General features: G+C 35.7%; 1 protein-coding gene across 1 annotated transcript in view; it reads right to left on the reverse strand.

Moving 5' to 3' along the window:
- Nucleotides 1–25,814, reverse strand: part of USP53 (ubiquitin specific peptidase 53) — a 30,899-nt gene extending 5,085 nt beyond the window's left edge. The window contains exons 1-13 of the mRNA XM_075501181.1: nt 25,254–25,814; nt 23,330–23,422; nt 19,160–19,294; nt 17,434–17,547; nt 17,265–17,347; nt 16,843–16,948; nt 15,886–16,032; nt 15,230–15,379; nt 14,561–14,732; nt 13,474–13,623; nt 12,139–12,282; nt 11,157–11,889; nt 7,653–7,726 (exon numbers count right to left, since the gene is read on the reverse strand). Of these exons, the coding sequence (XP_075357296.1) occupies nt 7,653–7,726; nt 11,157–11,889; nt 12,139–12,282; nt 13,474–13,623; nt 14,561–14,732; nt 15,230–15,379; nt 15,886–16,032; nt 16,843–16,948; nt 17,265–17,347; nt 17,434–17,547; nt 19,160–19,294; nt 23,330–23,422; nt 25,254–25,397 (2,245 nt within the window). The 5' untranslated portion in view covers nt 25,398–25,814. The remainder of the gene's footprint in view (nt 1–7,652; nt 7,727–11,156; nt 11,890–12,138; nt 12,283–13,473; nt 13,624–14,560; nt 14,733–15,229; nt 15,380–15,885; nt 16,033–16,842; nt 16,949–17,264; nt 17,348–17,433; nt 17,548–19,159; nt 19,295–23,329; nt 23,423–25,253) is intronic.
- Nucleotides 25,815–26,222: the final 408 nt, after the last annotated feature.

Here is a 26,222-nt window from a genome sequence, read left to right on the forward strand (position 1 = left end):
ATCTACTTAAAAGCACATTTTCAAAAGCAGCTTTTTATAAAAACATTTTTATTCAAAGTCACTTAAATTACAAAATAAAAACTATTTATGATTTCTGAAATTTCACATAATGTAATAATAATTAAATGGAATGAATACTGTAGGGATTAGGGGGTGTTTTGGGTTTGTGTTGTTTCTGGTTTTGGGGTCTTTTTTGTTTGTTTTTTTTTGTTTTTGTTTTTTTTTTTTTAAGAAATGCATTATGCATTCTTTGGAACAGATTTAAAAACTTACAGCAAACTGTACAGTTTGTAGAGATGCTGAGCAGACAGAGAGCACTCTGTCATGTGCCCTAAACACGTAACATGAGAGTGCCTGGGCCAGCACTACCACACTCACGCTCCAGAAGCTCCTTTTATTCACAGGCAAAGGCAAAGAATCATTCTCTAAAAATACACAATTTCTGAACAATGCAGCTCCTAGTTAACAGTAAATAAAGGAAGCATTGAAGTATCCATGTCGACACCACATAGAATAAGACACTCTCTTGGCAAGTGACAAGCAGTGGTCTATTTGGTTAGAGCTAGATATTAGAAGTCTTCCTAATGCAACGATTGGCCCATTATCATCAGTCACCTGCTCTGAAGCCATTCAAAGGAAGTCTTATTTTGTGTACGTATAGACTAGATCCATGTCACTACTATGTCTATTTCACAAAAACAGGAATTAAATACAAAAAAGGCAGCATACATTGCCTGCTTTCTAGTAGAATAATCTCATGTTCAGTAGACAGTACTAACTTGGGCAATTTCCAATGGGATAACATAGGCTGTTCCATATTTTCATCAACAAAGGCTACAAAAATTTTGTAGCTATTCTTAAACGATGTAATCTTCCCAAGATAAAATTTTTAATTCATTTGTTATTTCCCCAAGTTTAAATAAAGTCTTGGAACTTTTACCTTATCAACATATGAGTCAAAACCATAACAGAAAAGAACTAAACTAAAAACTTCGGGTGATGCTGTTGGGTGAAACTTGTTTTGAGGGTCAATATCTGCCCTATCTTTAATTGAAGACACTAAATCTTTGACAAAGAACACAGGTTGTAGAGGCTAAAACGGCATATAGCACAAGAGACAAAGCCCCCATATGGCTTTCCTTTGAGGCTTGAAAGGAAAATAATTAAAAAAACCCAAAAAACCTCTTGCTATTCCAGCATGATACAACATACCACAACCTTAGAAAGAATACTTATCGGAAAATATTGGTACTGAATGAGCCCGTGTAACACTGGCAAGGGACAAGTAATTAACTTGAAACAAAGTTCAAAACTCCTCCAGTGGGCCATGGCATCAGCACCAACTAACACTGAAGTACTATTTCAAACAGAAAACATTTCATTCTGCTACAGATTTTAGTGAACTGTAAATTGCTCTACTGAAAAAAAAGCACAGACTCTGATACATTATTTCCTGTGAATATTTCCAATTCAGTATTTAATCTCAGTCCCTACATCAGGATGCAGTCCTAGGACTGAATTAGTTAAATAATTTGCTAGATTAACAGTGTCTGAAGCTAGTGATTTTAACTTTCAGACTTTGAATACATCAACTTTTATACAAGAGCACATCTACTTAAAAATCGCGACCAAATCGCCCATACAACTGCTCTTTAATTCCCCAAACCGCCTGATGTGAAGATTACAGATTTTTTTATTTGAACTCCAAGCGAAACTCCCAAGGAATTTAGCACGTCCAGCCCTTCCGAGAGGCAGGATCACAAATCGGTCAGGAGGCGGCAGCAAAGGTTAATAAGCCCTCTCCTGGGTGCCACCACAGCACACATTCAGCCAAAGCTGCTCAGCGATACCAGGTGGTTTGTGCCTTCAGAATTCCAGCTAACTTAAAAATAGATGTGTTATTTTCTCTTCTGCTGACAGGATATCCATGCACGGTTAAAACCAGACACAGACTCAATTGGGAATTTTGGCTGTACGTTCTTTGCAAACCTAAATATGGGACGCAAGCACTGTGCTCAGCTGGAGACTGACATCCTTATCAATGGGTCATAAGAAGCCTACCAATAAATGAAATGTAACTGTGTTCTGATGTACAACCCAGCCCGCTTTAAGATCTATGAACATCTTTTTTCACATCTGAGTAGCCAATCTAGGTTTTTCAAAAGATTAACAGCCATTCTATAGCCAACAGGTAGGACAGACAAGTTCTCCTCTAGTATCTCCATTTACACATACAGAACATTTGCAAAAATCTGCAAAGCCAAAATTTCTAGGAAAAAAAACAAACAAAACCCCCCCCACATTAAATTCAATTTCCTTCTAATGTGTTTTAGCTGCACATTTCCTGTACTTTTGCTTACCTGATTTAATTTATTTTTTTTTAAGTTGCCAATAAAAAACCAAGGTGTAATACTTTTTGTAACAAGTACTGTGGTAAATTCCTCTCTCTGAACCCAGACATTTTTCTGTATTCAGTTGAAATGACAGATTAACTTACTGGAAGCTTTGGAAATGTGGAACAACAACATAGTCCCAGTCAAGAAGGTAAACATGTTATAACTTGCCCAAAATAGAATATTATTTTTAAAAATCAGTGACCATCTTCAGAAAAAAAATCCTTATATTCAAGAAACTGTCCTTAAGGAGCAACATTCAGTTGCAAAACATTTCTTATATATTCAATTAGTGGATTTTTTTCCATGGCTTTAAACATCTGGAAAAAATGAAAATAAAGTTCCACTGTTGGTTTTTTTTTGGGGGGGGGGGGTGGTGGTGGTGGTGGTGCATACTTGTATGTGTTTGAGAGTTTAAATAAGTTCTGAAGTGAAGCAACAGCCGACAAAGAACACCAACTATTACCCTCCCTTCATTCTGATCTGCCCCTCTCAAGAAGTTTATCAGGTCTTTGTTTTAAAACCCAATCCTGAACCTCTGCATCACCTATTTTAAATTGCAAACTTCTCACATTAATAAGTGAATTACAAATGTGAGAGTGCTTTACATTTCAGTCTTCATGGGCTGCTTGACTACATTTGGAAATCTTGAAAGTTTAAGGTTTGGTTTGATTTTTTTTTTTTCTTAAACCAAAACTGTTTAATCTATCATTTAAAGACAGTCCAGAAAAGCATTTATTTGTTTCAGTTTCATGTTAAGTAAATTAAGTAGCTGCATGCTTTAATTCACTACTCAGTTCTTCAAACACGACAGTCATATACATTGACTGCACCATAAGGGTAACAACTGGATTTTCTTAAGTATAGTTGCATATTTTAAATTATTACTATAAATGTATGGTTTTCCCAAGACAATGAGTTTTCTTTTTCAGAATTATCATTTGTTTGTGGGATTTTCTGAAGTGACAAATAAACAAAGGCAATTTGGATTCTTCTTTACATACTCACCAGAGCTTCAGAATGATCCTAGATTTCAGTTGGAGTTGTCTCATGCTATGGAACTGAGTAATTATTAATGGGAAACCCTCTGGATTTGTAATATTACAAACACTGCTTTGCATTTATTTTCAAAGGGAAGCAATTATTGATTTAAGGCATTGATTCCAAGTACATCCTTTTTTGAGATCACTGAACGGGCAGCTTTTAATACTGCATCTTAAATAGGAGGCCATCAAGCACTTGGCCAATTTTAATCACAGTGCTTATTCTACTGACAGGTTAGTCCAAGAAAAAAAGCACTCTGAGCTTTGGCGGGGCAGGAGGGGAGGAATCTAGGAAACAGGGCTTCTATGATTTAATTTTTTTTTTTTCCCCTTAACCCTCCCAGCAGTAATGACTTTTATTGAAATTGTCAGGAGTGGCAATTTCATTAAGACATCTGTGCCTTAGGAATTAGGGAGGGTTGTCATGAAAGCCACTAAAACCCCTTTATGACTGAAAATTATTATCCATAGCTAGCACATGGACTGCTCTGAAAATCCGTTAAAAAAATTCTATAGCCGTTTGCAACTTCCAAAAATTATAGTCATCTTCCTTCAACTTGAAGAATGTGAAGTTGGAAACTTTGCCCTCACACTGTTCATGTCACATGTTCTTTATAAAAAAAAAAAATTAGCCTCCACAGTTCATCAAGTTCAAACTTCAGAAACACTAACTCATTAATATAAATTAAGGATACTATATCTGCTTACACAATATCCATGTTTTCCTGCCAAAATTTGATCACACAAATTAGGGATTGGCCTTGTGGGACATTTGCTTCAGCACTACAGTTATCTACTGCTTACTACCAGTGAAAAGAGCAGCCATTTGATCTGCATAACCACTGTGTGATCCAATGTTACTATCTTTATAATGCTCTAACAATAAGTTTATTTTTGTAAGTTCGGGACAGAATTCCTCAACTGCTGAACAGTAGCCTTATTCAGCTCCAGTTAAAAATGAGGAGCTGGTAAAGCACAGTTATACAAATGGTGGGCATAAGAAGTACAACATTATTTCCATAAGAAGTTTTCCACACAAAAACCCCACCCAGACATGTTTTTTCAAGTTGCCATGAGAGGCTAACAAAGATTTCTTATGTTCCATTCTTCTCAGAAAGGACTGGGCATTTCTTTCTTAAAGTACTATCTTCTAGAAGTCCGTTTGGTGTTTACCTACCAACTCATGTCTTGTTCATAATATTCAGAGACAACATAAGGTAATACAACTGTTACCTGTAAACGACTACTATTGCCCTTGCTAAAGGTGTCCTGACACACTTTTTAGACAGCCAAAAACCTGAGTCTAAATAAATCTTTAACCCCACATTCATGTCAAATGATCAAATTCTTCACATATCTTTTCAGTCCGTTAATCACTTCCACTAAAAGTATTATTTTCCAAAACATGCACACATGTGAGAACTTCACATTTGATTTAGAATACATACATTTTTGTTATGAAACTATTCAAAAGTTAGTTACTGAACTAAAGTAACTGAATAGATGGGATCTTATCATTGATGTTTTATGATAACTCTAAGGATTACCTGGAATCACTACACTTTTTTAAAGAAAATGTACGATGCATGTTGAAAGCTTTAAGCATACTTAAGTACAGTACATGGTTCTCTCTGGAGAATACTCATTACAAAGCTCGAACATTGTTTTAACCCACCTATTTTTCATTCAACAGAGTCCTTTATGGTTTTTTCACCGTTTTGGTTTTTTTTCTTTTTGCTATCCAAGTGTGGGGTTTTTTTCCACTGGTATGGTAAGTATAGCACAGAACTAAAGCAGAATAAATGTCATGCAAAAACAGATCTTTGCATTCCATGCAACGTCAATTTTGGGTTTGGGTTTTTGTTGTCAAAATAAACAAACACCAAATTAGTTCTCTTTCTACAACCAAAAAATGAATTGGAATAATGACAGAAAAGATAAAAGTGGTATGGCAAATCCCTCCCCCCCCCCTTTAAGTCTTAGAAGAAACTATACTATACATTATTTGAAAAGATGTATGATATCTATAAAAATCAAACATTTCCTGGGGAAGTGGCCTAATATTTATTGCACCTCTTTGTACAAGCACCATTCCATTGTTCCAGCAACAGTAGATAATGATTTTGGCTGGCCTCACGCTGACCTATAATATTTATATGCCAAGGCATTTATCAACTTTATAAAAATACAACAGACATATTAGTATGTAAAAGGAAGTAGATTTCCTTATTACAAGTGTTTCTTCCTGATATTGCTTCATATCTTGAAGGAAAACAAATGGTACCACAGTCCACCCAGACATTTTTTAAAAATCTTCCTTAGTATGTACCAAGAAAGCTCATGGAAATGCTTTTGGGGAAAACACAGGGAGTGAACAAAATTACCACTGCTTTTCTTGCTTTTCTTTTTCTTTTTTTTTTTTTTTTTTTTTGGTGGGGGGGCAGGGAAGGAACATGCACACTTGCTTAAAAAACAAAATCATTAAGCTGAGAAATATGTTCTCAAAGCAGAATATAAGAAACAGAAATGGAGACTTGCATTTAATCATTTCCATTGGATTAAAAAGAAAGTACTGATTAAGGCCAGTGAAAATGAATTATACTGAATGTTTTATGCCAGCATAGAGTCATCCAAAAACCACAGAATCATCAAATGATAGAATGGTTTGGGTTGGAAGCGACCTTTAAAGATCATCCAAGTCCACCCCACCTACCATAGGAAGGGACATCTTTCACTAGATCAGGTTGCTCAAAGCCCTGTGCAACCTGACCTTGACACTTCCAGTGATGGGGCATCCACAGCTTCTCTGGGCAACCTGTTCCAGTGTCTCACGACCCTCCTCGTAAAGAATTCCTTCCCTACGTCCAATTTAAATCTATCCTCTTTCAGTTTAAAACCGTTGCCCCTTGTCATGTCACTACCGGCCTTGGTAAAACCACTAATACTGGTGAAAATAGTGTTTTCAGTTCTGGTACAGAGAACCTACACCAGCCAGAAGCAGTTACGCATTGGCCACTTCCTGAGGAGGCAGTGGTATATGACGTGCACAAGGAATGACAACTGTTCTATCAAAACTATAAAGAAAATGGTTTGTAGCAAAACACACCAAGAGAGGACGACTGGGGCAAGAACAATCATTGTATCCTGATTATCTAACAATTTATAAAGCAGCTGTGGCCTCCCAAAATTATATTTACATTTTCCACACCAAAATACCATATTTAAAATAGATCCGCGTGCTACAAAAAAAATCACCGGTTTACTTCGGTGCTAGAGGTCATGTCAAACAACTATTTGGGAGACGTCATGCTTTTACATGACTCAGCACACAGCTGAGCACTGCCACTGCTGTCTGAAAGGAGATGCTAAGAACACGTAAACTCCCACCATATATATATTCATGACCTAGCACAGAAGTAGGGAACTACTACTACTGCTACTGTCATTACACAAACAATTTTCTTCACATGATGGTGGAGCACCGAAAAAAACCCCCGCCCCTCTATTTGGGAACCCATATATCATGGCAGATAGCTAGGAATCCATTTACACTGTACATTTGCTCTACAAGAAAGCCAACAAACTGAATAAATGAAGGTGCTTTGTGGAACAGAATGCTTTAAATGCCCCTGAAAAAAGTGATACAGTTATTGAACTGCTGCTCCATCACATTTCCATCAAAATGTACCTAGAAGGGATACGAACACTTTCTGTCTTTATCCATCAGCCTAACTCACTGAAAAGGTTAAAAGTGTGAACAACAAAATCTGGAATTCACTGTGGAGGAAAAAAATGCCACAAAACAGATTCTTTTGCCATTTTAAAAAGACAGAGTACACAGGCTACGATAAGCCAGCAAGAGAGCTCTCTGCTGAAAAAAGTACATTAAAAAACCTAACATCATGGCCAACACAGCCACAAATTCCATGCCAATTTTCTTCTAATCCACCTAAATACAGCCAGCCTGATACACAAATTGTCTAACTTTGAAATATTTGGTTATGGCTTGTAAAGAAAAAAAAAAAAAAGCTATGATATATTGTATATACCTTTTTCAATTTTATGAAATATCATGACTAACATGCAGCAAAATTATAAAATGCAAAAGGCTAATCAGAAATCTCTCTCGTGTGATATTAGTAAGTCAGTGTTAAAATTTTGGTACACCTGAATCATTTTTAGAAAACTTCTTCTTTATACAAGTTAAAGTTCTTACCATAAAAGTTTCTGTTCTGCTGGGATACTGAATGTAACACATTGTCAGCTTTTTTGGTTGACAAGTTCTGTTCGCTGTAAAAGAAGCATACATGTAATTTGAAGGCTTAAAGTATTGATGTATGTTCACAAACTTTATTGCCTTGAGCGCATATAAGTGTAAAAATTTTGCCTATGTGAAATTGACTCTTGTTATCATCACTGTCCAGTTTTTTACTAACACACACACTTTACAGAAGATACATAAGATAGTAGGGGTGGCCTTTTAATACTTTAACACCGCTTCCACATGTGACAGGCTGTGCTGATTCAGAGAAATTTAGGACGACGTGAATCCTTTAATATGGACAGACAAAAAATGTACAGTTTGTGAGGCTGGTATTCCCAGTTTGTTCTGGAGATTGGACACTCACTCATCTCAGCCTTACTCTAGAGTACAACAGCAGGATGCCTAATATGCAGCACATAAAAAGCAAATTTTCTTGATCTTAATATCACAATCAGCCTGCTTAATAAAGACAGCTGGTTCCCAAAGTTATCAACAATAGAAAAATGATGGGTCACCTGTGGAAAGAAATACCAACTGCACTTTTTCTCATTGTAAACTAAAGAATTTCATAAAAATTTCAAAAAGTGCTTATTAACAAGAGATCACCAAGAAAGCATGACAGTTTTGAATACCTGTTTTCTGTAGTGATTTTTAAATGGAACAGATACCACCAGTCACCTAATTGAATTTATTTGTAGGTTTTACCTAAAATTTCCACTTTAGTGCAGCAAAACAATACTACCCATGTGGTACTATATGGTTTCCAATTTATCCTCAGTATCACCCATGTCTGAAACAAATACATTTTTCAATGTTAACAGTTTACACCCTGAATATTTCGAAGTTAAAAATACAGCAGCATCTATGACAAACTTAAGTTTTCTAAAAATGCAAAAACCTCATCAGTATCAGTATCTTAAGTACGTGTAACCTGTTAGCTAACATTCTATCTTGTCCATCTTCCTAGTTTGACTTTTTGTTATTCATTAATACTTTGTTGTGACAAACATCATTCTTCTAAGTTATGACTGCCACTTGGTCTTTCATTCATAGGTTTTTTTCATTTAAAAACTTTTTCTCAAACTGGAAGAAAACTGGAAGATTACAGCAGCAAACCCAAGAGGAAAAATAAATAAATAAATAAATAAATAACCAGCAGATTTAGTAAATCTTGCTGGTTTAGTTAAGCAAAAAGTATGCCTTACCAGTCCAGATAGGGAGGTGACAAACACCCTGCCAATTCCTTCCTTCTCCAAGAGTAAGGCAGGGAAAGAAGATACACAGTAGCAATGTTGCAATTAAAAAAAAATAATAAAAAAACAAAAAACAAAACACCTTGTCATTGAAAGGACAGGAAAACAAGAAAAATACTGAAAGAAATAGGAAGAATGGAGAAAGAACCTAACAGAAAACAAAACACTAAGTAATTTTTTTCCACCCTCTAGAAGAATTTTCAAGTAATTAATTTGTATTTTTTTTGGTTTTATGAGACAAAGTCTGAACGGTATAGAATGGAACTAGTGGGTATTGCCAGTCAATTCTAATTACCAGTCATATAAAAGCCTTTTGAAAGTCCCAAGAAGTCATTTGTATTTTGATAAAAGTATGGGTTTTGTTCTTTATTTGACAAATATTTAAACAACAGCGTAAGCAGATTCTTAATGAACTCGGTTGTTTTAAATTTATCATGTTCTCTCTCATAAAAAGACACATGCAGCATTTGGGCATCCCATTAGCTCTTGGGCATGTTTAAAAATGAGGCATGGTTGTAACTGTAGAAATCACTGTTCGAGGCAACTGTAAACACTGAAAACGTAAACATGGCTTGGAGTAGCTTTACGCATATTTATATCATTATCCAATAAAAAGCCCGTAAGGTTTTTGTATAGTGGGGTTTTGGACAGTTTGTTGGGAAGGGAGGGGGGGGGGCGGAATAGGTAAAGGCATGGGGTAAAAAGTGTTTTTTTAATGGGAAGTGGACACCACAGTCATCATCTCCAGTTCAGAAAGTCCATATACCAGCCAAATACAATGAGCCAAAAGAATACACTTACAAAATACCACTCTATCTGCTATCATCTTTCATAAGCATCTGCTACTGGCTACTGGTATAGACTGAACACATGTTAGCTGAACCTTTCGCCCTTGCCTGTCATGGCCATTTTTATGTCCTTATTTACGCTTCTGTATGCGAAATGAAATAATTCCCTAGGAAACTAAGAACTAAGCAAACAACTGATTTGCTTTCTTGCAGTTCCAAAATAATCAAAGACATTTCAATTCATACAGGAGCTGTATTTTTTATGTTTTAAATAAAAAAATTGTTTTCATAACTTGCTATGATACTTTATGAAATAAGTTTTAAAATTTTGCATCCCCGCTTAGAGAAGTCAGAGCCTTTTCATTTCCTGGTATTTGCTATTCTCTTCCCCCGTAAAATAACTTTTCATGAAAATAAATGTCCAAAAATTTGCTCAAATCTAGCAATCAGTTGTGACTAGGCTCAGTCTCACAACTGTGCTCTTCCATTTTATGGATATAAACAAGATTCGAAAGAAGAACGTATGGGTTCTAGTAGGAACTATGTTCCACATCCAGTTTAAGACACAATACAGAAAAACACATGTGGAAGGTTGGTAACTTTGTATTTCACAGCACCACATAACCACTTAAGTTGGAAGGGGCCTCTTCAGATCATCTAGTCCAACCTCCCTTGCTCAAGCAGGGTTAACTACAGCGGGCTGCCCAGGACCACATCCAGTTGGGTTGTGAGTATCTCCACAGAGAGAGACTCCACAGCGTCTCTGGGCAATATACTTGTTACTAGCATACATCAATTCTTAGTAAGTTTAATAAAATTTGGCTACTAACCACATTGTTGGCCAGTTTTAGTAATTTCACACTTTTCAGCAAAGATTTCTTTCAAACAGGTCAATCAATTATCAAGTGATCAATATACATCTGAGGTGTTCTAGAAAGCTGAATTTCAGAACAATGACTAGTAGCAGTATACAAGATTCACCTAGTGCCATTACCCTCTCCTTGTCAGAGGCCTGTCTGTACAACTGTTACAGATATGATTTATATAGACACTAGATGGCAAGTTACCCACAGTCTAAAAAACTTATGCTAAAGAAGTGCAGCAATTATTTCAAATTAACACACCCTGCCTCTCAGCAGGGCTTAGCAGTTCTGGGTCAGCGTCACAATAATGTGGCTCTGTGCCTTCCAAACAGAACTAGTGTTGCAGCCTCAGAGTGAAGGTAAACTTCACACTTAATTGTCTGCACCCTTATTCTAGATATGTTGCTAGCTTTCTACATACCTGACCTGAAGCTTATAAAGTTCCAAAGCAAGTTTTCTTGATTTTTTTTTTTTGAAACAACACATGAACATTAGAACAACTTATTTTTCTGTAAATACAATCTATGCAAGTTCTAAGAGCATTAGCATTACCTGCAGGAAGCACTTTCTTTAACATTCTTGACATCTGCCGGATTGATTCCTTCAATAACAGGCGACTCTGGATTTGCAGATCCATTGCTGATATGATCACTGCTTTCATATCCAGATTCTGTCCTCTGAATTTGCCAGTTATCAGCATGGATTTTTCTCTCTGTAAATCCTTTGCTTTTTTCAGCATTCCCTTTTCCCTCTGAATCCAGTGAACTTCGACTTCCTGTATCCTGTTTTGTTTCATCTTCATAGATAGTCATTAAACCTTTCTGGATTTGGTTCTCTTTTGGCCAGTGGTTAAAGCTTCGCTCCTTTTCATGCTTAGATTTACTGTTTGGATTTGCCTTGTGCTTTGGGCTATGCTGTTTTTTCTCAGTCTCACTGAAAATGCTGTCTACATTTAGCGTCTCTCGCATAGGCTTCCAACCTTTACTTCTGCTTCTGCTGCTGATGATACTTCCTTTGTCCCTAGAGTCTTGACTGGTATCTGTTTCGTAGCCAGTGACACCATCAGTCCGGGTCCTGATCACTGGTTTCTCCCCAGCAGGAAAAGCTTCTGTTTTATTTGATCCAACCACCTGTACTGAAAGCTTTGCTTGGTGAGGTGCATTGTCATGCTTATAGGAGCCTCTTCCCTGGCTGCTGTATATGCGCTGATCAGCACAGTGTCTAAGTCCATTTCCTACTGGAGGAGACCCCGACTTAACATTGGAACGATCTTCCCCAATCAAATCTTATAAGAAGAGAAAGAAGAAAGCTCCATTAAAATCCTCATGAATATTTAACTGATTTTGTTACAGTACTTATGTTTCTTACACTATCTCAACAAGTTCAGTACATATTTCAGAATACCGAAAACTGGGAAACGCTAATCTTACAGTGTGTTCTCTTAAAAGGAGAAAAAAAAAAAATCTGCACAGCTACTATTGACGCTAAAAGCTATTTAACCCATTAATTCTCTGGTCGTATGTTTAAAATGTACCTCTTTGTCTCACAGACTCTTTTCTTGGTCCTCTGTCTGCATCTTTTCGTAAAGATGAGAAGTTTTTCATATCAGCGGCTTTCTGAGCACACTCTCTGGATATATCCTTTAGCCTGTCCTTTTGATCGCTGTAACCTAACTTAGCTGAAAAAATACTTTTTGTCAAAGATCATTACTAAAAAATCATTCATCTTCAAAACACACAAATATATTTATGTACTGTAATATTTAGTTTTTAATATCAGTGCTACTTTAAAAGACTAATGAATTACGTAACACAGATTAAGCAAATCAGATGTATAGTACAGACATAAATGTACAGGTATCTCGAAGGAGTCCACTAAATGGAGCCAATGAAAGTAACCAAAGCACCATTATGTCAAGCATCTCTTACAAATACCCCTTACTTATTAAAAATGAATGCTCAAGCCTTTTTCAAAGCATATACTATTTACATTAAATTTAATGAATTATACTGAAAAAGTGAATCTAAGTTTAATCTTGTCTAAATGTGAAGGTTTACTTTTAAACAGCAGAGTTGCTGTTTATGAAAACAAACCCTTCTATTTCCGAAAAGGTAAATACTGACCATTTTTGAGTCATCACTCCATCAAAAAAAGTTACCAAGCTGAGCACTCTCAGTTTTAAGAAGCCTAGGAATACAGCAATAAAGACAGAGGAGAAACACCTCAAGAGAAGGCAGCATCTCTCCGCCTGACAAGTATGGGGAGTTCAAAGCAAAGGCACTGACATGTAATGCAGAAGTCACTGCCTCATATGACTTCTTACAGTTTGATTTACTTGGAAACCTAAGGTACAGATAGACGGGATTTTTAAACAGGTAAGACAACTTTTTTACTATTCTTTTCAAACATAAGATAAAGTCCATTAATATACAGGACTACAAATAATGCTGCATATCACAATACTGTTGGGCAACAGTGTTCCTCAAATAGCCAGTGACCCACAGAGCCACACCATGTGCTCCAAAAAATCACTCACTTTCAAGTTTCTAATGTGCCTTTTAACCAACAGTATGATTGGAAGGCATGATGATGTTTGAGAAATGGATCAAGGCCTCAAGAGCCACCTTGTTATTACCCTCATTATTCCTGCACTAAAAATTCTGCATTTACAGTTCTCCAGAAAAGTTAACATTCCACGGCAGATATTACTTAAACTTTAGTTGTTATTCAAGGATTCAAGTCAGTGATGGAATTCTTCCTTTAGAAACAGTTCTAGTCCAGAGGTTAGCACATACCTGAAATGCTATCAACTGAAATATTTCATAATAAGACAGGTTTGGGGTTTTTTTTGGAGGTGGGAAATACAAACCTGGACCTTTACCACCACTAGCTTGAATATGGCTTCTACTGAATGCTGAATTATCTGGCTGAAGTCTTTTATTACTCCTTTGATTAGTCGGGTCTCCAATTCCATCCTCTTTCATGTGGTCTGATTTGGGTGCAGAATGCTTTTCAAATCCTATCAAATAACATATCTATCTTTAGAAATGAAAGGTTTCCTAATTTAAAGTTTCTGATATCCAAATTAAAAAAATAAGAAAACTTTTAAATTGTGGATTAAAAAAACCCAAACAAACAAACAAACCAACCTCACAAAAAACCTGCACCACATTTCAATATGCTAGGCAATAAGGTTCTGTAATATTTTATAGTGGTAAGACTGTAGTGGAATAGGGTCCTCAATTCTTTCTTCCCTGAAGCAGTCTATGTCCTATTGCTACGCATTATGTGAAGAGGAACATGTCAAATTCAATTGGCCTTTTATTTAATTTACTTGTATGTTATGTTTAACTAAAAACAAATAAACAAACAAAACAACAACAACAAAAACCCAAAAAGACCCCAACCAAAACAAACCACAAGACAGCATTACAAACTACAGAACCAAAAGACTGGATTCTTACGTATTGCGGCCTATGCCATACGAATCTTGGAGAAAAGAAGTTTCCTGCAGCTTCTTCTGATTTTTTTCAAAGTTTGTGTATACACAAACACACATGCTCCAAATATATCTCCGTATTTGTATGAAGCTTTAAAGTATCTTATTATAGCATTTTAAAGGTATCTTAAATGTACCAATACACACATAAGAACATCCGCATATACAAATATACTACGATTTTCTTCTGAAATTACCGAAGTTGTGTAGTTATGAACAACCTACAACAGAAAATCTTATTTCCCCATTATCCATGAGTATTCCCTTATCAGACACAACCCAAACAATTCTAATATTGACTATATACACTAATCTCTCTTCTTTTGAGACCCTTTAGATAATTATTGATAGAAGTATTTAAGAACAAAGCAGCTAATCCATTACCTTCTCTATTATAATCCCCATTTCAGAAATATAGTTGATACTGTTATTAAAAAAAGTAGTCTATCTTAATTACCCAAGTCTTCCCCATTTCCTCCCGCTGCTTTGCATTGAGACCAGTGAATAATCTGCTTTGGCGCATCTTCTGGAGATACAGCTGTGCCATCTGGGTTAGCATAAAATAGCAACAATGGCTGGAAGTGACATCGAATGCACCTGGAGACCACATCTTTCCATTTTGTTCCGATCTAAGAAAAAAACCCCAAAAAAACAAAATAAAACCCCAAAACTTTATCAACAGCACTGAACCCAATTATGGAAAGAATAGTTTATTAAGCAACAGGTACCAAATGCCTAATTCCAAAAGTACACTAAGATTCAACATTTTGGCACATGAGTTTATGTAAATTGCAGCAAAAAGCTAGAACCAGTATTACATGGGCGAACAATCAGAACATCAACACTATGAATACAGCTGCCAGTAATTAGGTCGTCTTTCATTAAAAGTAGTACAAATTCAACAGTAGACAAGTGCATTAACATTCTGAAACATTCTGCATTTGGAAGGCAGAACTGTAAAGCAGTGAAGTAAATTCTAAAATTCCTTTGTGAAAACTGATTTACAAAACTAAAGGTTTATTAAAATAAAGACATTTGTTTGACTTGTTTCAAGTTTAGTGTCAGAAGAATGCATTCTAGAAAAGTAAAGATCACTAAATCTGGTAGCAGTAAAAACAGTATTTACCTCTTTTACATTAGCATCATCAAAGAGCACCCATTTGCAACTCTTCGTGTGAAAGGCAAAGGCACAGTAATGTCGGCTTGTGTAGCAAATCATTCCCACAAGAAAAAGTTCACTATTTTTGGCGTTTTCATCTGTAACCCTATAAAACAGCTGTGAAATGGTTATGTATTTTAAAATGTGTAAAACATTTAGCCTCCATTTCCAGACCTACTACTGGCATTTCACCAAGGCAATTGGTATTAACTGTCCTGTTGCATTATACAATTTTTCATGAGTATAAATAATGATTTTTGCACTTACTAGGTCTATTTTAAGATTTATTTTTGCATAGTTGAAAGGGTAAAACAATAATGCTCTGGAATTATTCCACAAATTTCAAATTGAATATGATATTCCCAGATTTTCAACTAGGAATTCACTTATATTCATCTTTGTACTTCGGCACTTCTGATGGGACTTTTTCCTCTCACAGAAACTACATCAAGCAGCACGTTATAAAGAATGGTAAAAGTAGACAAACTTTGAAGTTAAATTGTGCTTTCTTTAAAAATACATATGTGTATATATATTGGTATTTTGTGTATATATACATATACATAAAATATATGTAAAATGAAATTCTAGAATAAGCAAATAGTAAGTTTTAGGTCAGATACCCCAGGAAGATAAAGTTGTGTTGCCAGATTCCGCATAACCTCTTCTGTCAGGTCAGAGTGTTCTGAATCCCAGACTAAACCGATTGTGACAATCTCGGGACAATTCATAAGAACACGACGAATTTTTATTTTTTGACCACAGTTGCTCTAGAAAAAGGAAAAAAAAAAATGTGACGGGAGAAAAAAAAAAGATGTTTAAAAAATATAAGTTCAAAGTTGAGTTACTAGACAAGAAATAGTGCAACAAAACAACTCTGCAACTTCTAATTCTCTAATTTAATCATGGTGTTTGTTTCTAACAATTTAAGGATAAAATTCTTCATCATAAAAACACTCTGATGAAGACTACAGCTGAACTTCTACATCCAATCACCACCTTAAAACAGAAATCTCTGAAAACATCCAAGTCACCATCACAACTTTGCTTTTGTTCCCCCTCCATTTCATCATGTAAGCTTAGGCCTGTATGGTCTTGTGTACTTTTCTATGGTTCCTAAATTAACAGTATTTACACAGAGCCATTTAAGGAGGAGAGGAATTAAGTAGAACAAGCTAAGAGAGACTACTTCTGTCAACAGAAGCACAAAATTATTCCAATAGAAGACAATGTTGTCAAGCTGTCCCTGTGTATGAACTAAAGCAGCTTCACTCAGAAAATACAGCTGTTCCAACTAATCAAAACCACCTAGTTCTATGTTGAACATAATGTGAAAAATAAAACATGGACCTAATAACTCGACTTTCTAAACAGGCCACTTGCCCCTACAATACCATGTTTATCTATAACTGGAACAATAAAATATAAATTTAAGGGCTTTTTTACCCTAAACTGGACTGGGCTGAAGTGGCCACAGGTAATCCTGCTTTTAGGGGATTTATTGATACTTTAGCCTGATTTAATATCCTAAAAAGTTCTCCCTTGTATCTTAAAGTAATGCAACATCTTTGTTTACTTACAGGACACTTTCTGTAGTCATCAGTAGTATTTGCTGCCTGCAGCAATTCTGCAAACATTTCCGGCTTGAGACGTTCATGCCTCTCCATCATTCTTTCTACTTCATTACTGTAAAAAATAAATGGAAATAACTGTGGATCTCCCTTCTTAAGAGTTAACAGATTTCAGTCAACTCTCAATTAACTGTATCTTATGACTAAAAAGAAAAGATACAGAGGTAAAACAGTATCAATACATACTTTTTGTCAAGCTCTCTCTGCATCTTGCTTTTGAAATCCAAATGTTACTATTGGACAGTATCTCAAAAACACATTTTAACAAAAGGAATACACATTCATTTTTAACACTTACAGCATTTCTCTGGCATGCTTTGCTTATTATTGGAAGGTTGTATATAGAAAAAAACAAGAATAGAAGCTCTTACCACAGGGCTGTGGTAGAAATATAACGCACAAATTCCGTAAAAGGCAATGGGTCTGATGATGCTCCACAACTGCGACATACACACTACAAAAATAAAAACACTTTTGGTTTTATTTACTCAGGACAGTGGAAACAAATTATTTGTTAAAGCAATCAAATAAAGATCTGACCTGTTCATACAGTGTCATAGCAAACTTCTGATGAGAAATACAGGATTTTGAAGTGCACATATCTGTTTCACTGTTTGGCACTAGGTGAAAATGAATCCTCTCAAGGATGTTTTCCTAAATAGAAATAATAATGCAAATATAAACTGATGAAGTCAGAATATATGAGCAACAATACTCCCAACTACTCCCCTTGGCTCCAGATAGTCCACCTACAAGTTTAATGTGTATTTAATTCTGTCCCTATTCACAACCCAGTGGATGGGAATTCCCTTCATCTCAAGGTTTCTAAACGTTAACAAAACAGCATTAGACAACAGTTACCCAACTGTTCTTCCAGAGCTCATTCTCCTTTGAAGGAAGTGAATCTTCAAGAAAAATGTAAAAAGCTGTTCTTACAGTAAGACATGCTATTAATGTCATTGCATGCAATGACTGAAATATTTTTTGAATCAGGCCTCTGTCTCAGTTGTTCTTCACACTTTTACATTTTTCTCTGCATATCAATCTGATCACATTTAGCACATGCGCCAACACAACGAGTACCACTGACAGACGCATGGAAAAACCTCATAAATAGCACATGCCTGAACCCATCCCAAGTCTCATTTTTTAACCTTACAATAAAGGAAAAGAAAAAAAAAAAAAAGAAAGTACTATGATCATTATCAGTTTGGCCCCTGAATCAGAATACCCATTTTTTCTTCTTTTGTCAAAAATACCAGAGGTAACAGGAAGATGTGAATCTATTCAGGAGATCATTCAGACAGCTGATTACTTCAGCGGTCCATTCTGCATTCTTCAGCATTCTGATTAGATGGAGCACTAATGAGAGATTCTCTTTCATGACTGCAATCCATTAACCTGACTGCAAGATCTCAAACAGCCACTTTCAGGAGTTCTCCAATGGATCTTCCTATGTATGTGAAAATGCATCTGGCAGGTAGGTATTCATTAGTGGATACTTCCAAAGTATGTCCAAAGCTGAAAGTAATCAAAGTAGCAATCATATTTTCTGTCCCTCAAATCTGTGTCTGAAGGTTAATGCTGATTTTTTTTTTTTTTTTTTAAATGGTGAACGATTTTCATTGTCTAATACAGGACTTCTTAGAAAGGCTTCTTTACCAGTGTTCTATGCGATCTTGAGGCATCTTTTATGGCTACAATGATGGCTCATGTTTTTCAAAGAGATACTTCATAAAAAGCAGGAAGTAATTGCAGCAAGAGTCAAGATCTTCAAGTATTTGTTCACTCTTGGATAAGAAAATGGAAATCTCTTCTGCAGAAGACTTCAGTAATGAGCTGGTTAGTTGTAACAAAACATATTTCAATAGCTGATGAGAGAATACTTGGAGGAACAGACTATATATTCAAATCCGTAGGTGCCTCTTCTCCTGAGAAGATAACTCTTCTCTCCATCCCAAAAACTTTTAGGAGTGATTGAGAGTTTGTTATCCTCATCAACCTCCTGTAGTAACGATGTTTTACATATCCCTCTGCCCAAGCTACAGAGTTAGGGAAGAAAGTATGGAGCAAATGCAAGATTACTCCATCCCACATTACCAGATACTTACTCCGTGTGTCTGTCCCCCTAACCTGGCATAAAGAAGGTCAGCAGTATTACATCACTTGTATCCCACCTGTGAGCCTGGAGCTACCAAAACAACAGGCCACCTTGGCATCCACAAAACTAACGTAATTCTACTCCACTATCACAAAGAATACCTACAAAGCATTCTGCTGCATCATCCATGAATCCAAGCTGGAAACGCTGCTCATCCTTAAAACTTTCTGCCAGGGCATGTCTCATATTATCTGATGGGAGCGCTTTTTCTCGACTGTGTTGAAATTGTGAAAATATTGCCTAGGAAGAAATACGATCACTTAGCTTCATTAGCCACTTGACCAGACACTGGTTCTACACAAATACATCAGTTCTTATGCAGCACGCCTAAACAGCAAATATATAAAATGTTTATAAATCTATGCAACTTTAGAAATTACTGTTTGCTCTTAAAGTTACTTAGGTTCCGTGTTCTGTTCCTCATTCCATTATAAGAAGTTATATTACCAAACTGAACTTTGATCCAGTAGAAAAACAACACAGAAGTATACAAAAATGCCAGTGATTGACTTTAGCTCCCAGAAGCAACACAAGACCTGGTCTGTAATTATGCAGCTTTTTAATCTGGCCACTGGATACATATCTCATCTTTACAGATGTTGTGTATTTTTTAGGGCATAATGTAATACCACTTTGCTTAGTTTAACACCCATCATTCATTAAATAATGTAACATTTACATTACTACTTCAGACAGGAGTGTATCTTTATTAAAATTACGGATATGCAAAAAACTCTCATAAATTAGATAGAATGCTGATAATCCTTGCTATTAAATCAGCTCTCTGCTGAACCAGTGCATACAATACAAAAGAACAAGTCAATATCTGCAGCTCCAGAACACGAGAATAAATTGCACTTAATTTCTTCTTCATTTCCCAGAAGAGATAGTTGGCTACTACTTTTCTTTTTGGCAGAGATACATATGCAAGTGACCTCATCATTTAGCAAGCAAGGGAGGTTGATTTTGAAAGAACTGAAAGTTAAAAGCTATGAAACGAATGAGAAAACATTTGCAGATATTAAAGGGTGTATTCCACTGTCAAGAATTCGAAGTCAAACTTCAGAGAAAAATGAAGAGAATAAAGACAAAGCAAATCAGGAGAAGCCATGTAAAATATAAATAAGGATACACATTTTTCACATAGGCCTCCTACAGTTAAAGGCAAAGACAGAAGGACAGAAGGCAAAGATACAACAAATAAGCAAAGTTTCAGTGCTAACAGAAAGTAGTGTTTTAACCATGATGCATTCCAGGGTAAGTGTCACACATTTAAACTTCCCTCTCATAACAAAAAGCATGGACTACTGATAAAAATTACAGTCAATATCTCAATGTAAACATTCAAAATTAAGTTTTTATCAGATCTGGTAATACAAGTTAACTCTGCTTTGAAAACATTTATCACTTCTCATTTTGGCTGCTAGGTCATTTTTGGTATGCAACAGAGCCTTACATGTCCAGCTAAAAAAAAAGTCCAGATAAGCAGTTATGCAGATATGTATGCTCATTTTAGTGGCCTGCATAGTCAAAGTCCCACCCCAGTGTTATGCAGAGAAGAAAAGAGCATATTTAACTCTCAGAACACCACCAAAAGAAAAAGATAATGGATTGAACGGAAGTAAACCAGAATTTATTGGCTATGCTTTTAGCTTATAGGAGAGGCTGATACAGATAAAATATCCTTCTTTATTAGTGAACAAGAAGGGTCAAAATAGCCCAAGACCACCACCCCCTCCCCCCCAAAAAAAACCAAGTCACAAACAAGTTACTGAAATGCATCCTCATCCAGCATCTACACTGCATAAAAATCAAAATGCCCCAGGTTCTGAACACAGAACAAACAGAATCATTCAACCAGTATCTCTAAATAAAGCCAAGAAAGCAAAACCAGTAGTGTACATAATGACCGAGGACAGGTACTTCCAAATGAGTTAACCACAATGTTTTGAGTTCAGTACCTAGGCTACTGGCCATGGAGTTACAAAGATCACAACTATACTGTTAAAACAATAGCTAATTCCATTCTAACCAATTTCAGAACAGGCAGCAATACCACTTATCAGTATTCTTGGGAACATATCAAAGTAGGAAGACATGATAGTCCAGGCAATGCAAAACATTCAGGTACAGTAAGCAATCTAGATAAATTGCACAGGAAGATGCATCATCATGGGAGTAATCAATCCCTCAAGAACAGATACTTGAAATAATAAAATTTCAAGTCCTAAATTACAGCAGCCTTATGAAGCAGCTGAAGCTAGTGTATTGCTTTGGAAGATGACTTCAAGTGTTACAAAACCTATCTTACTTTGTACTGGAGCCCCAAAAACTACAGGAAGAGAGAGGGTATTAAGGTACAGCAAGTGCTATGTTTAGCTTGAAAAAAAGAAGCACCTGGTTTTCACAAGTGCACCATTAGAATGGAAAGATTCAATTGCAACACACCATGAGCACCACCTTCTTCATGTTTCTGAGTACACTGAAGCTGCTACATTATTTTTTACTATGATTTCAGCAATATGATTCGTCATTAAGAGTATGTAGTGTAACACATAAATTCCAGCAATTGTCACCCTTCAATCCCTCTTTATTTCTTAAAGGCAGTTCCAATGCAGCATTGAACAAGACTGTATATGACCAGAACTTCACATGTAATACGGGTCAAATCGAAAGGGCCCTAAAGTTTACTCTATATTATGACATCAGATATGAACATGAATCCCTATACACACAAAACTCCAAGAAACTAAAGCTATCATCCCAAGACAGACACAAGATTTTTTCTGAAAACAGGTATGCCTGAGTTATGGTCTGGACTTCATGTACTAACACGATCAAGTGTCCAGCACACGGAAGAACATGATGTGCATCAAAACACTGGTGAAACAAGAAGTCCCAACAAGTTCTGCAGAGTCCAGAGCTTGCAAAAAGGCTGGAATAAAAGCCTCAGGAAGTTAGTCTGAATATGTGTAGTCTCAACCCACTTCAACTTGCTGGCTTTTTAAAATTAACCATTTTGACCAAAGAAATAAAATGGCACCTTCTAGAAAAAACTATGTTTGGAAAAAGACAGAGACACATTCAAAACCAGCTGTACCATACTGCAATCATGATGAACACTAAAAACAGCTGAAAAAAACTACACGGTACATAGATTATACACCTCCTGAAAGATTAAATAAATGTCACTGCCAACAGTTCTTGCCTAAAACGCTTATTCAGTGACAATAAAACTGTGAAACTCCCTGAGAATAAACTCTAAAATACTTGACTTATCCTTGCCTACAATTTAACGTCGTCAAAAAACACTTCCTCAATGAACTACATTTTCAAAGTGTTGTCCCTTTCAGCTCCCTCCAGATGAGTGATTCCCAGTTCTGTATATCACTGTATCTACTACCGTATTTGACAATACATTCTACAGTCCTGTATTAAAATCCCAAAAGTGTCTTTATTGTCAAATTGCAGTAAGAGTAGAAAGTGCATGCTAGTAAAAAAAAAAAAAAATATATATATATATACACACACACACACACCCCTATACACTTTTTTCATTCGGATTTTTATTGCAATGAAACAGAGAGATCATGCTTACAGCTATTTCCCTAGTAACTGCAGGCAGCCAAATACCCGAGCAGTAAAAGCAATAAGAACCTAACAGAATTCGACATTTGTTTACAGACTTCAGATGAGTTACAAAACTGTTTGAAGCACAAGTTTTATGCACTAGTTAAGATATGCAGATCTGACTTCCTTTCAAACACTAAAAAGTTACCAGCTTTCATTAGTTTTCCAGTACCACTACCTGCTTTTTGTTACTTACAAAGTGAACATGTAAGTTCTCACTGTTACCATCAACTACTGAGTAAAAAAAGAATGTTGAAACCTTATCACACAGTAATATAGTTATTGTAAAAGGACTGTATTCAAACACTACAGGAAAGAACAAAAGCATATGTAGACAAATAGAAGAAAAAAATCTCTGAGAGTCTAGCTAGAAATTTTCAAATAAGTTATACTGTCTTTTAATAGACAGAAGTTTTATGTTTGAGCAGATTGTAAAATTTGTGTACGGTAAAATTTCTTTAAACACAAGAAAATATTTCCGTTACAAATATCTGTTACAAATGTCCTTAATCTAATTGTTTCTTTACACAAGAATGACTTAGTATCACCCAGACATACGTATGATAGGGACATAAATTAGTAAAAACTAGTTAAATTATTTTTCCCTCATTTTGAAAGATGATTCTTCCAAAAATTATTATTTACCTTTAAAGCACAAAATATGCACGCATCTCCCTGACACACATGTCCAGTTAAACCTCTTAAACTTCGTCGAAATATGTCAAGTTGCCATAATACCTATAAAAATAAAGTTTCACAGAAAATAAGTAATTAATTCTGAAGGTTCTACGTTTAACACAGCAACATATAGCAGATTTTCATTTTTTTTTAATTTCACATAACATGTACAACTTGAGCACCAACATTGCTACACGAATTACGGTCCTTTTCCATTAGTTTGGTAAACTGTGGAGGTGGAAGCGGAAGGTTTGCATTCACCACTCAAAATTTAGATCTCCTTTTTAAACTTTTTGAAACAATGGCAAACAATGTATTTTATGTGGAAAAAGAGCTGAAGTACTCTTAAGGAAACAAGCTGCAAGCTAAACTGTGTACAGAGATTGTAACAGTCTTCTCATGGCTTTACATAAGAGGAAGGCAGCTATGGGTTACTTCATTTCTCTTTTTCTTTCCCCCTCCCCGCCTCCGTGCTTTCTTTCAAATAAAATAAAAAAAAAAGATGTAAACATGGAAACTGAATTGCTAAGTAAAATGCAAGCATCATTTCGGGTTAAGTCTATACTACACTCTTATGGTCTCTTACTAAAATGATTGCTGAAATACATTTGGTTTTCCACAGATCAAAATAATCCTGGTGCTTAATCAGGTATGTTTCTACCTTTTATTTGTGTAACTACTCCATATAAAGGTAACGTCAGCTTGGCTACCCTGCTTTCAGTATCTAAGGTCTTAGGTACACAATCAGTGCAGTAGTTCAGAAAGCTGCCCATTAGAAAAATAAATAAATAAAAACCCCAAAAATGAGTTCTCAAGAGCCGCAGTAAAACAACAGCTGCAAATCCAGAAAAAAAACCTCCTATCTATAAATATAAAAGCTAAAATGAATTTGGATGCATTTGAAAATGAATGTCTGAACCTTGGTTCTGAAGGTTGAACAGAGGTTACAAGAAGAGAAAAGAAAGGAACACATTCCTCCTTGTAAAAGGGCAGTCACCCATCATCAGCCACCGCTTGATAAACAGCAGTAGGTTGTGAAGTAGTAGGATTGTCTGAAACTACAACTAAAAATGACTTAGGGTTTAATTTTAGGGCACCCTAAGGGAAAATGGCAAAACTGCAAGAGAATATAGGTCATGCTGTTCCCATTGAATGTAAAAGAGCAAACTCATTCTACCAAATCTATTGTATTTTTTTTTAAACATATTTAGATACCATACGCATACATGCCACATAGATGTATCTCTCGTATCTCCTATGTTTAAATCCATACCATTTTTAAGACTTAAGAGGTTTTTTAGGAAGTCTATACACCTAATAAGCCCTCTGCCAGTTTGGCAAATAATTCTGTACAATTTGAAAACAATCAGGTCCAAAATCTAAGCATTACAAAAAAATACATTGTTCTGCTCTTATTTGCACAGCCTAGAAATTTGTTGGTTAATGTCTAGATGTAAAAAGACCGTAGTATAAACTAAACTGTGCCTGGTATTCTGACTTGCAGACAATGTGGAAAGGCTAGCACTGCTCTGTCACAGAATTAAGTAGATCTCCATATTCCCCGTCATAAGTAGGCTTGTAAAAGCTCAATTTTTTATCACGCTAATGTCACTGTACTATTAAACTATACTTGAGAGATCTAAAGAGCCAACATCTAAAGAGGAAACTCCACTCCAAAAAGACATGCTATTCTGTCTTACTTGGAATCATTAAGAAGTTTAACTGAGAACTGAATTTAACACCATTGAAAAATGTGCTGTATTTTTCTATAGAATACACATACTGCAATACAAATGGTACAACCAGCATTGCAAAGAGAACACTTTCCCTACTATGACCATCTAAGCTGCTACAAAACCAGAACTGTTCAATAAATCAAGTTTTTTCTTACCTGAACAGCACTATTAAGAAAGCAGCTGTTTTGTCCCGGTTCATTTAATAAGCCTTTTGTAGGGGCCAAGGACAATATACTTCCAGGCTGATAAACTTTTCCAAGGTTACCTCCAGGTTTTCTTAAGAATTTCACCCATGCCATTATTTTTTAGACTTTATAATTGTAATATTTACGCTTAAATATTTAAGGATATGATGGGTGCAAGGCAAAGAAGAAGGTACTAAGAGAAATGTTCTAAAGTTATGGCATTCCATTCAACTCTGTGCCCGTTCATGGGTTTAAGTCCATTTTCCAGGAGCAGCTGTCAGCCATCTATCAGGATCAGTCTCTCACCTAAAATACAGCTATACAGTTTTTAACTCTCAGACTTAAAAAAAAAAAAAAAGAAAAAAGAAAAAAAGAAAAAAGTGTGTCCAGTTAAGGTTAAAACATGTTAAAAGTTATTAGAATAAAAGTTCTTATTAAGCAAGTTGCACAGTAACTGACTTCTCCTTCCAGGGATATCAATAAAGTATTACTATAAATCATTAGTTGTATTATATTGCAAGTTTATATCTATCACAAGTTCTCGACAGGCGTTAAGGTTCGACAGGTGTCAAGTTCTCGACAGGCGTTATATTCCTGTTCTCTCATTTCGTTCCATCTTCTTTTTACTTTTAACTGTGACCCATGAAATATATTCCAGTTTAGAAGGCTCCATGTTTATTTCATTCTCTTTCCAGTGAATCTGAAATAGGAAAAAAACAGAAAATATAAAAATAGAATTTTCCAAAATGTTAAAGACCTAAATCAGAAAAGAGATCATGGCCAAAACAACCTCATAATCTAAAAGCATATGCAATAACCAGGGAAGAGGAGGATAATCAATTGCCACCTAGAAGTTGTTTTTAAGGCAGAAAAATTAAGTTACTTTATCTGTTCTAATCAATTATCTTCTAACTTACTATACAGCTCTAAAAACCACGA

The sequence above is a fragment of the Mycteria americana genome, chromosome 4 (assembly GCF_035582795.1).
Source record: "Mycteria americana isolate JAX WOST 10 ecotype Jacksonville Zoo and Gardens chromosome 4, USCA_MyAme_1.0, whole genome shotgun sequence".
NCBI lineage: Eukaryota > Metazoa > Chordata > Aves > Ciconiiformes > Ciconiidae > Mycteria > Mycteria americana.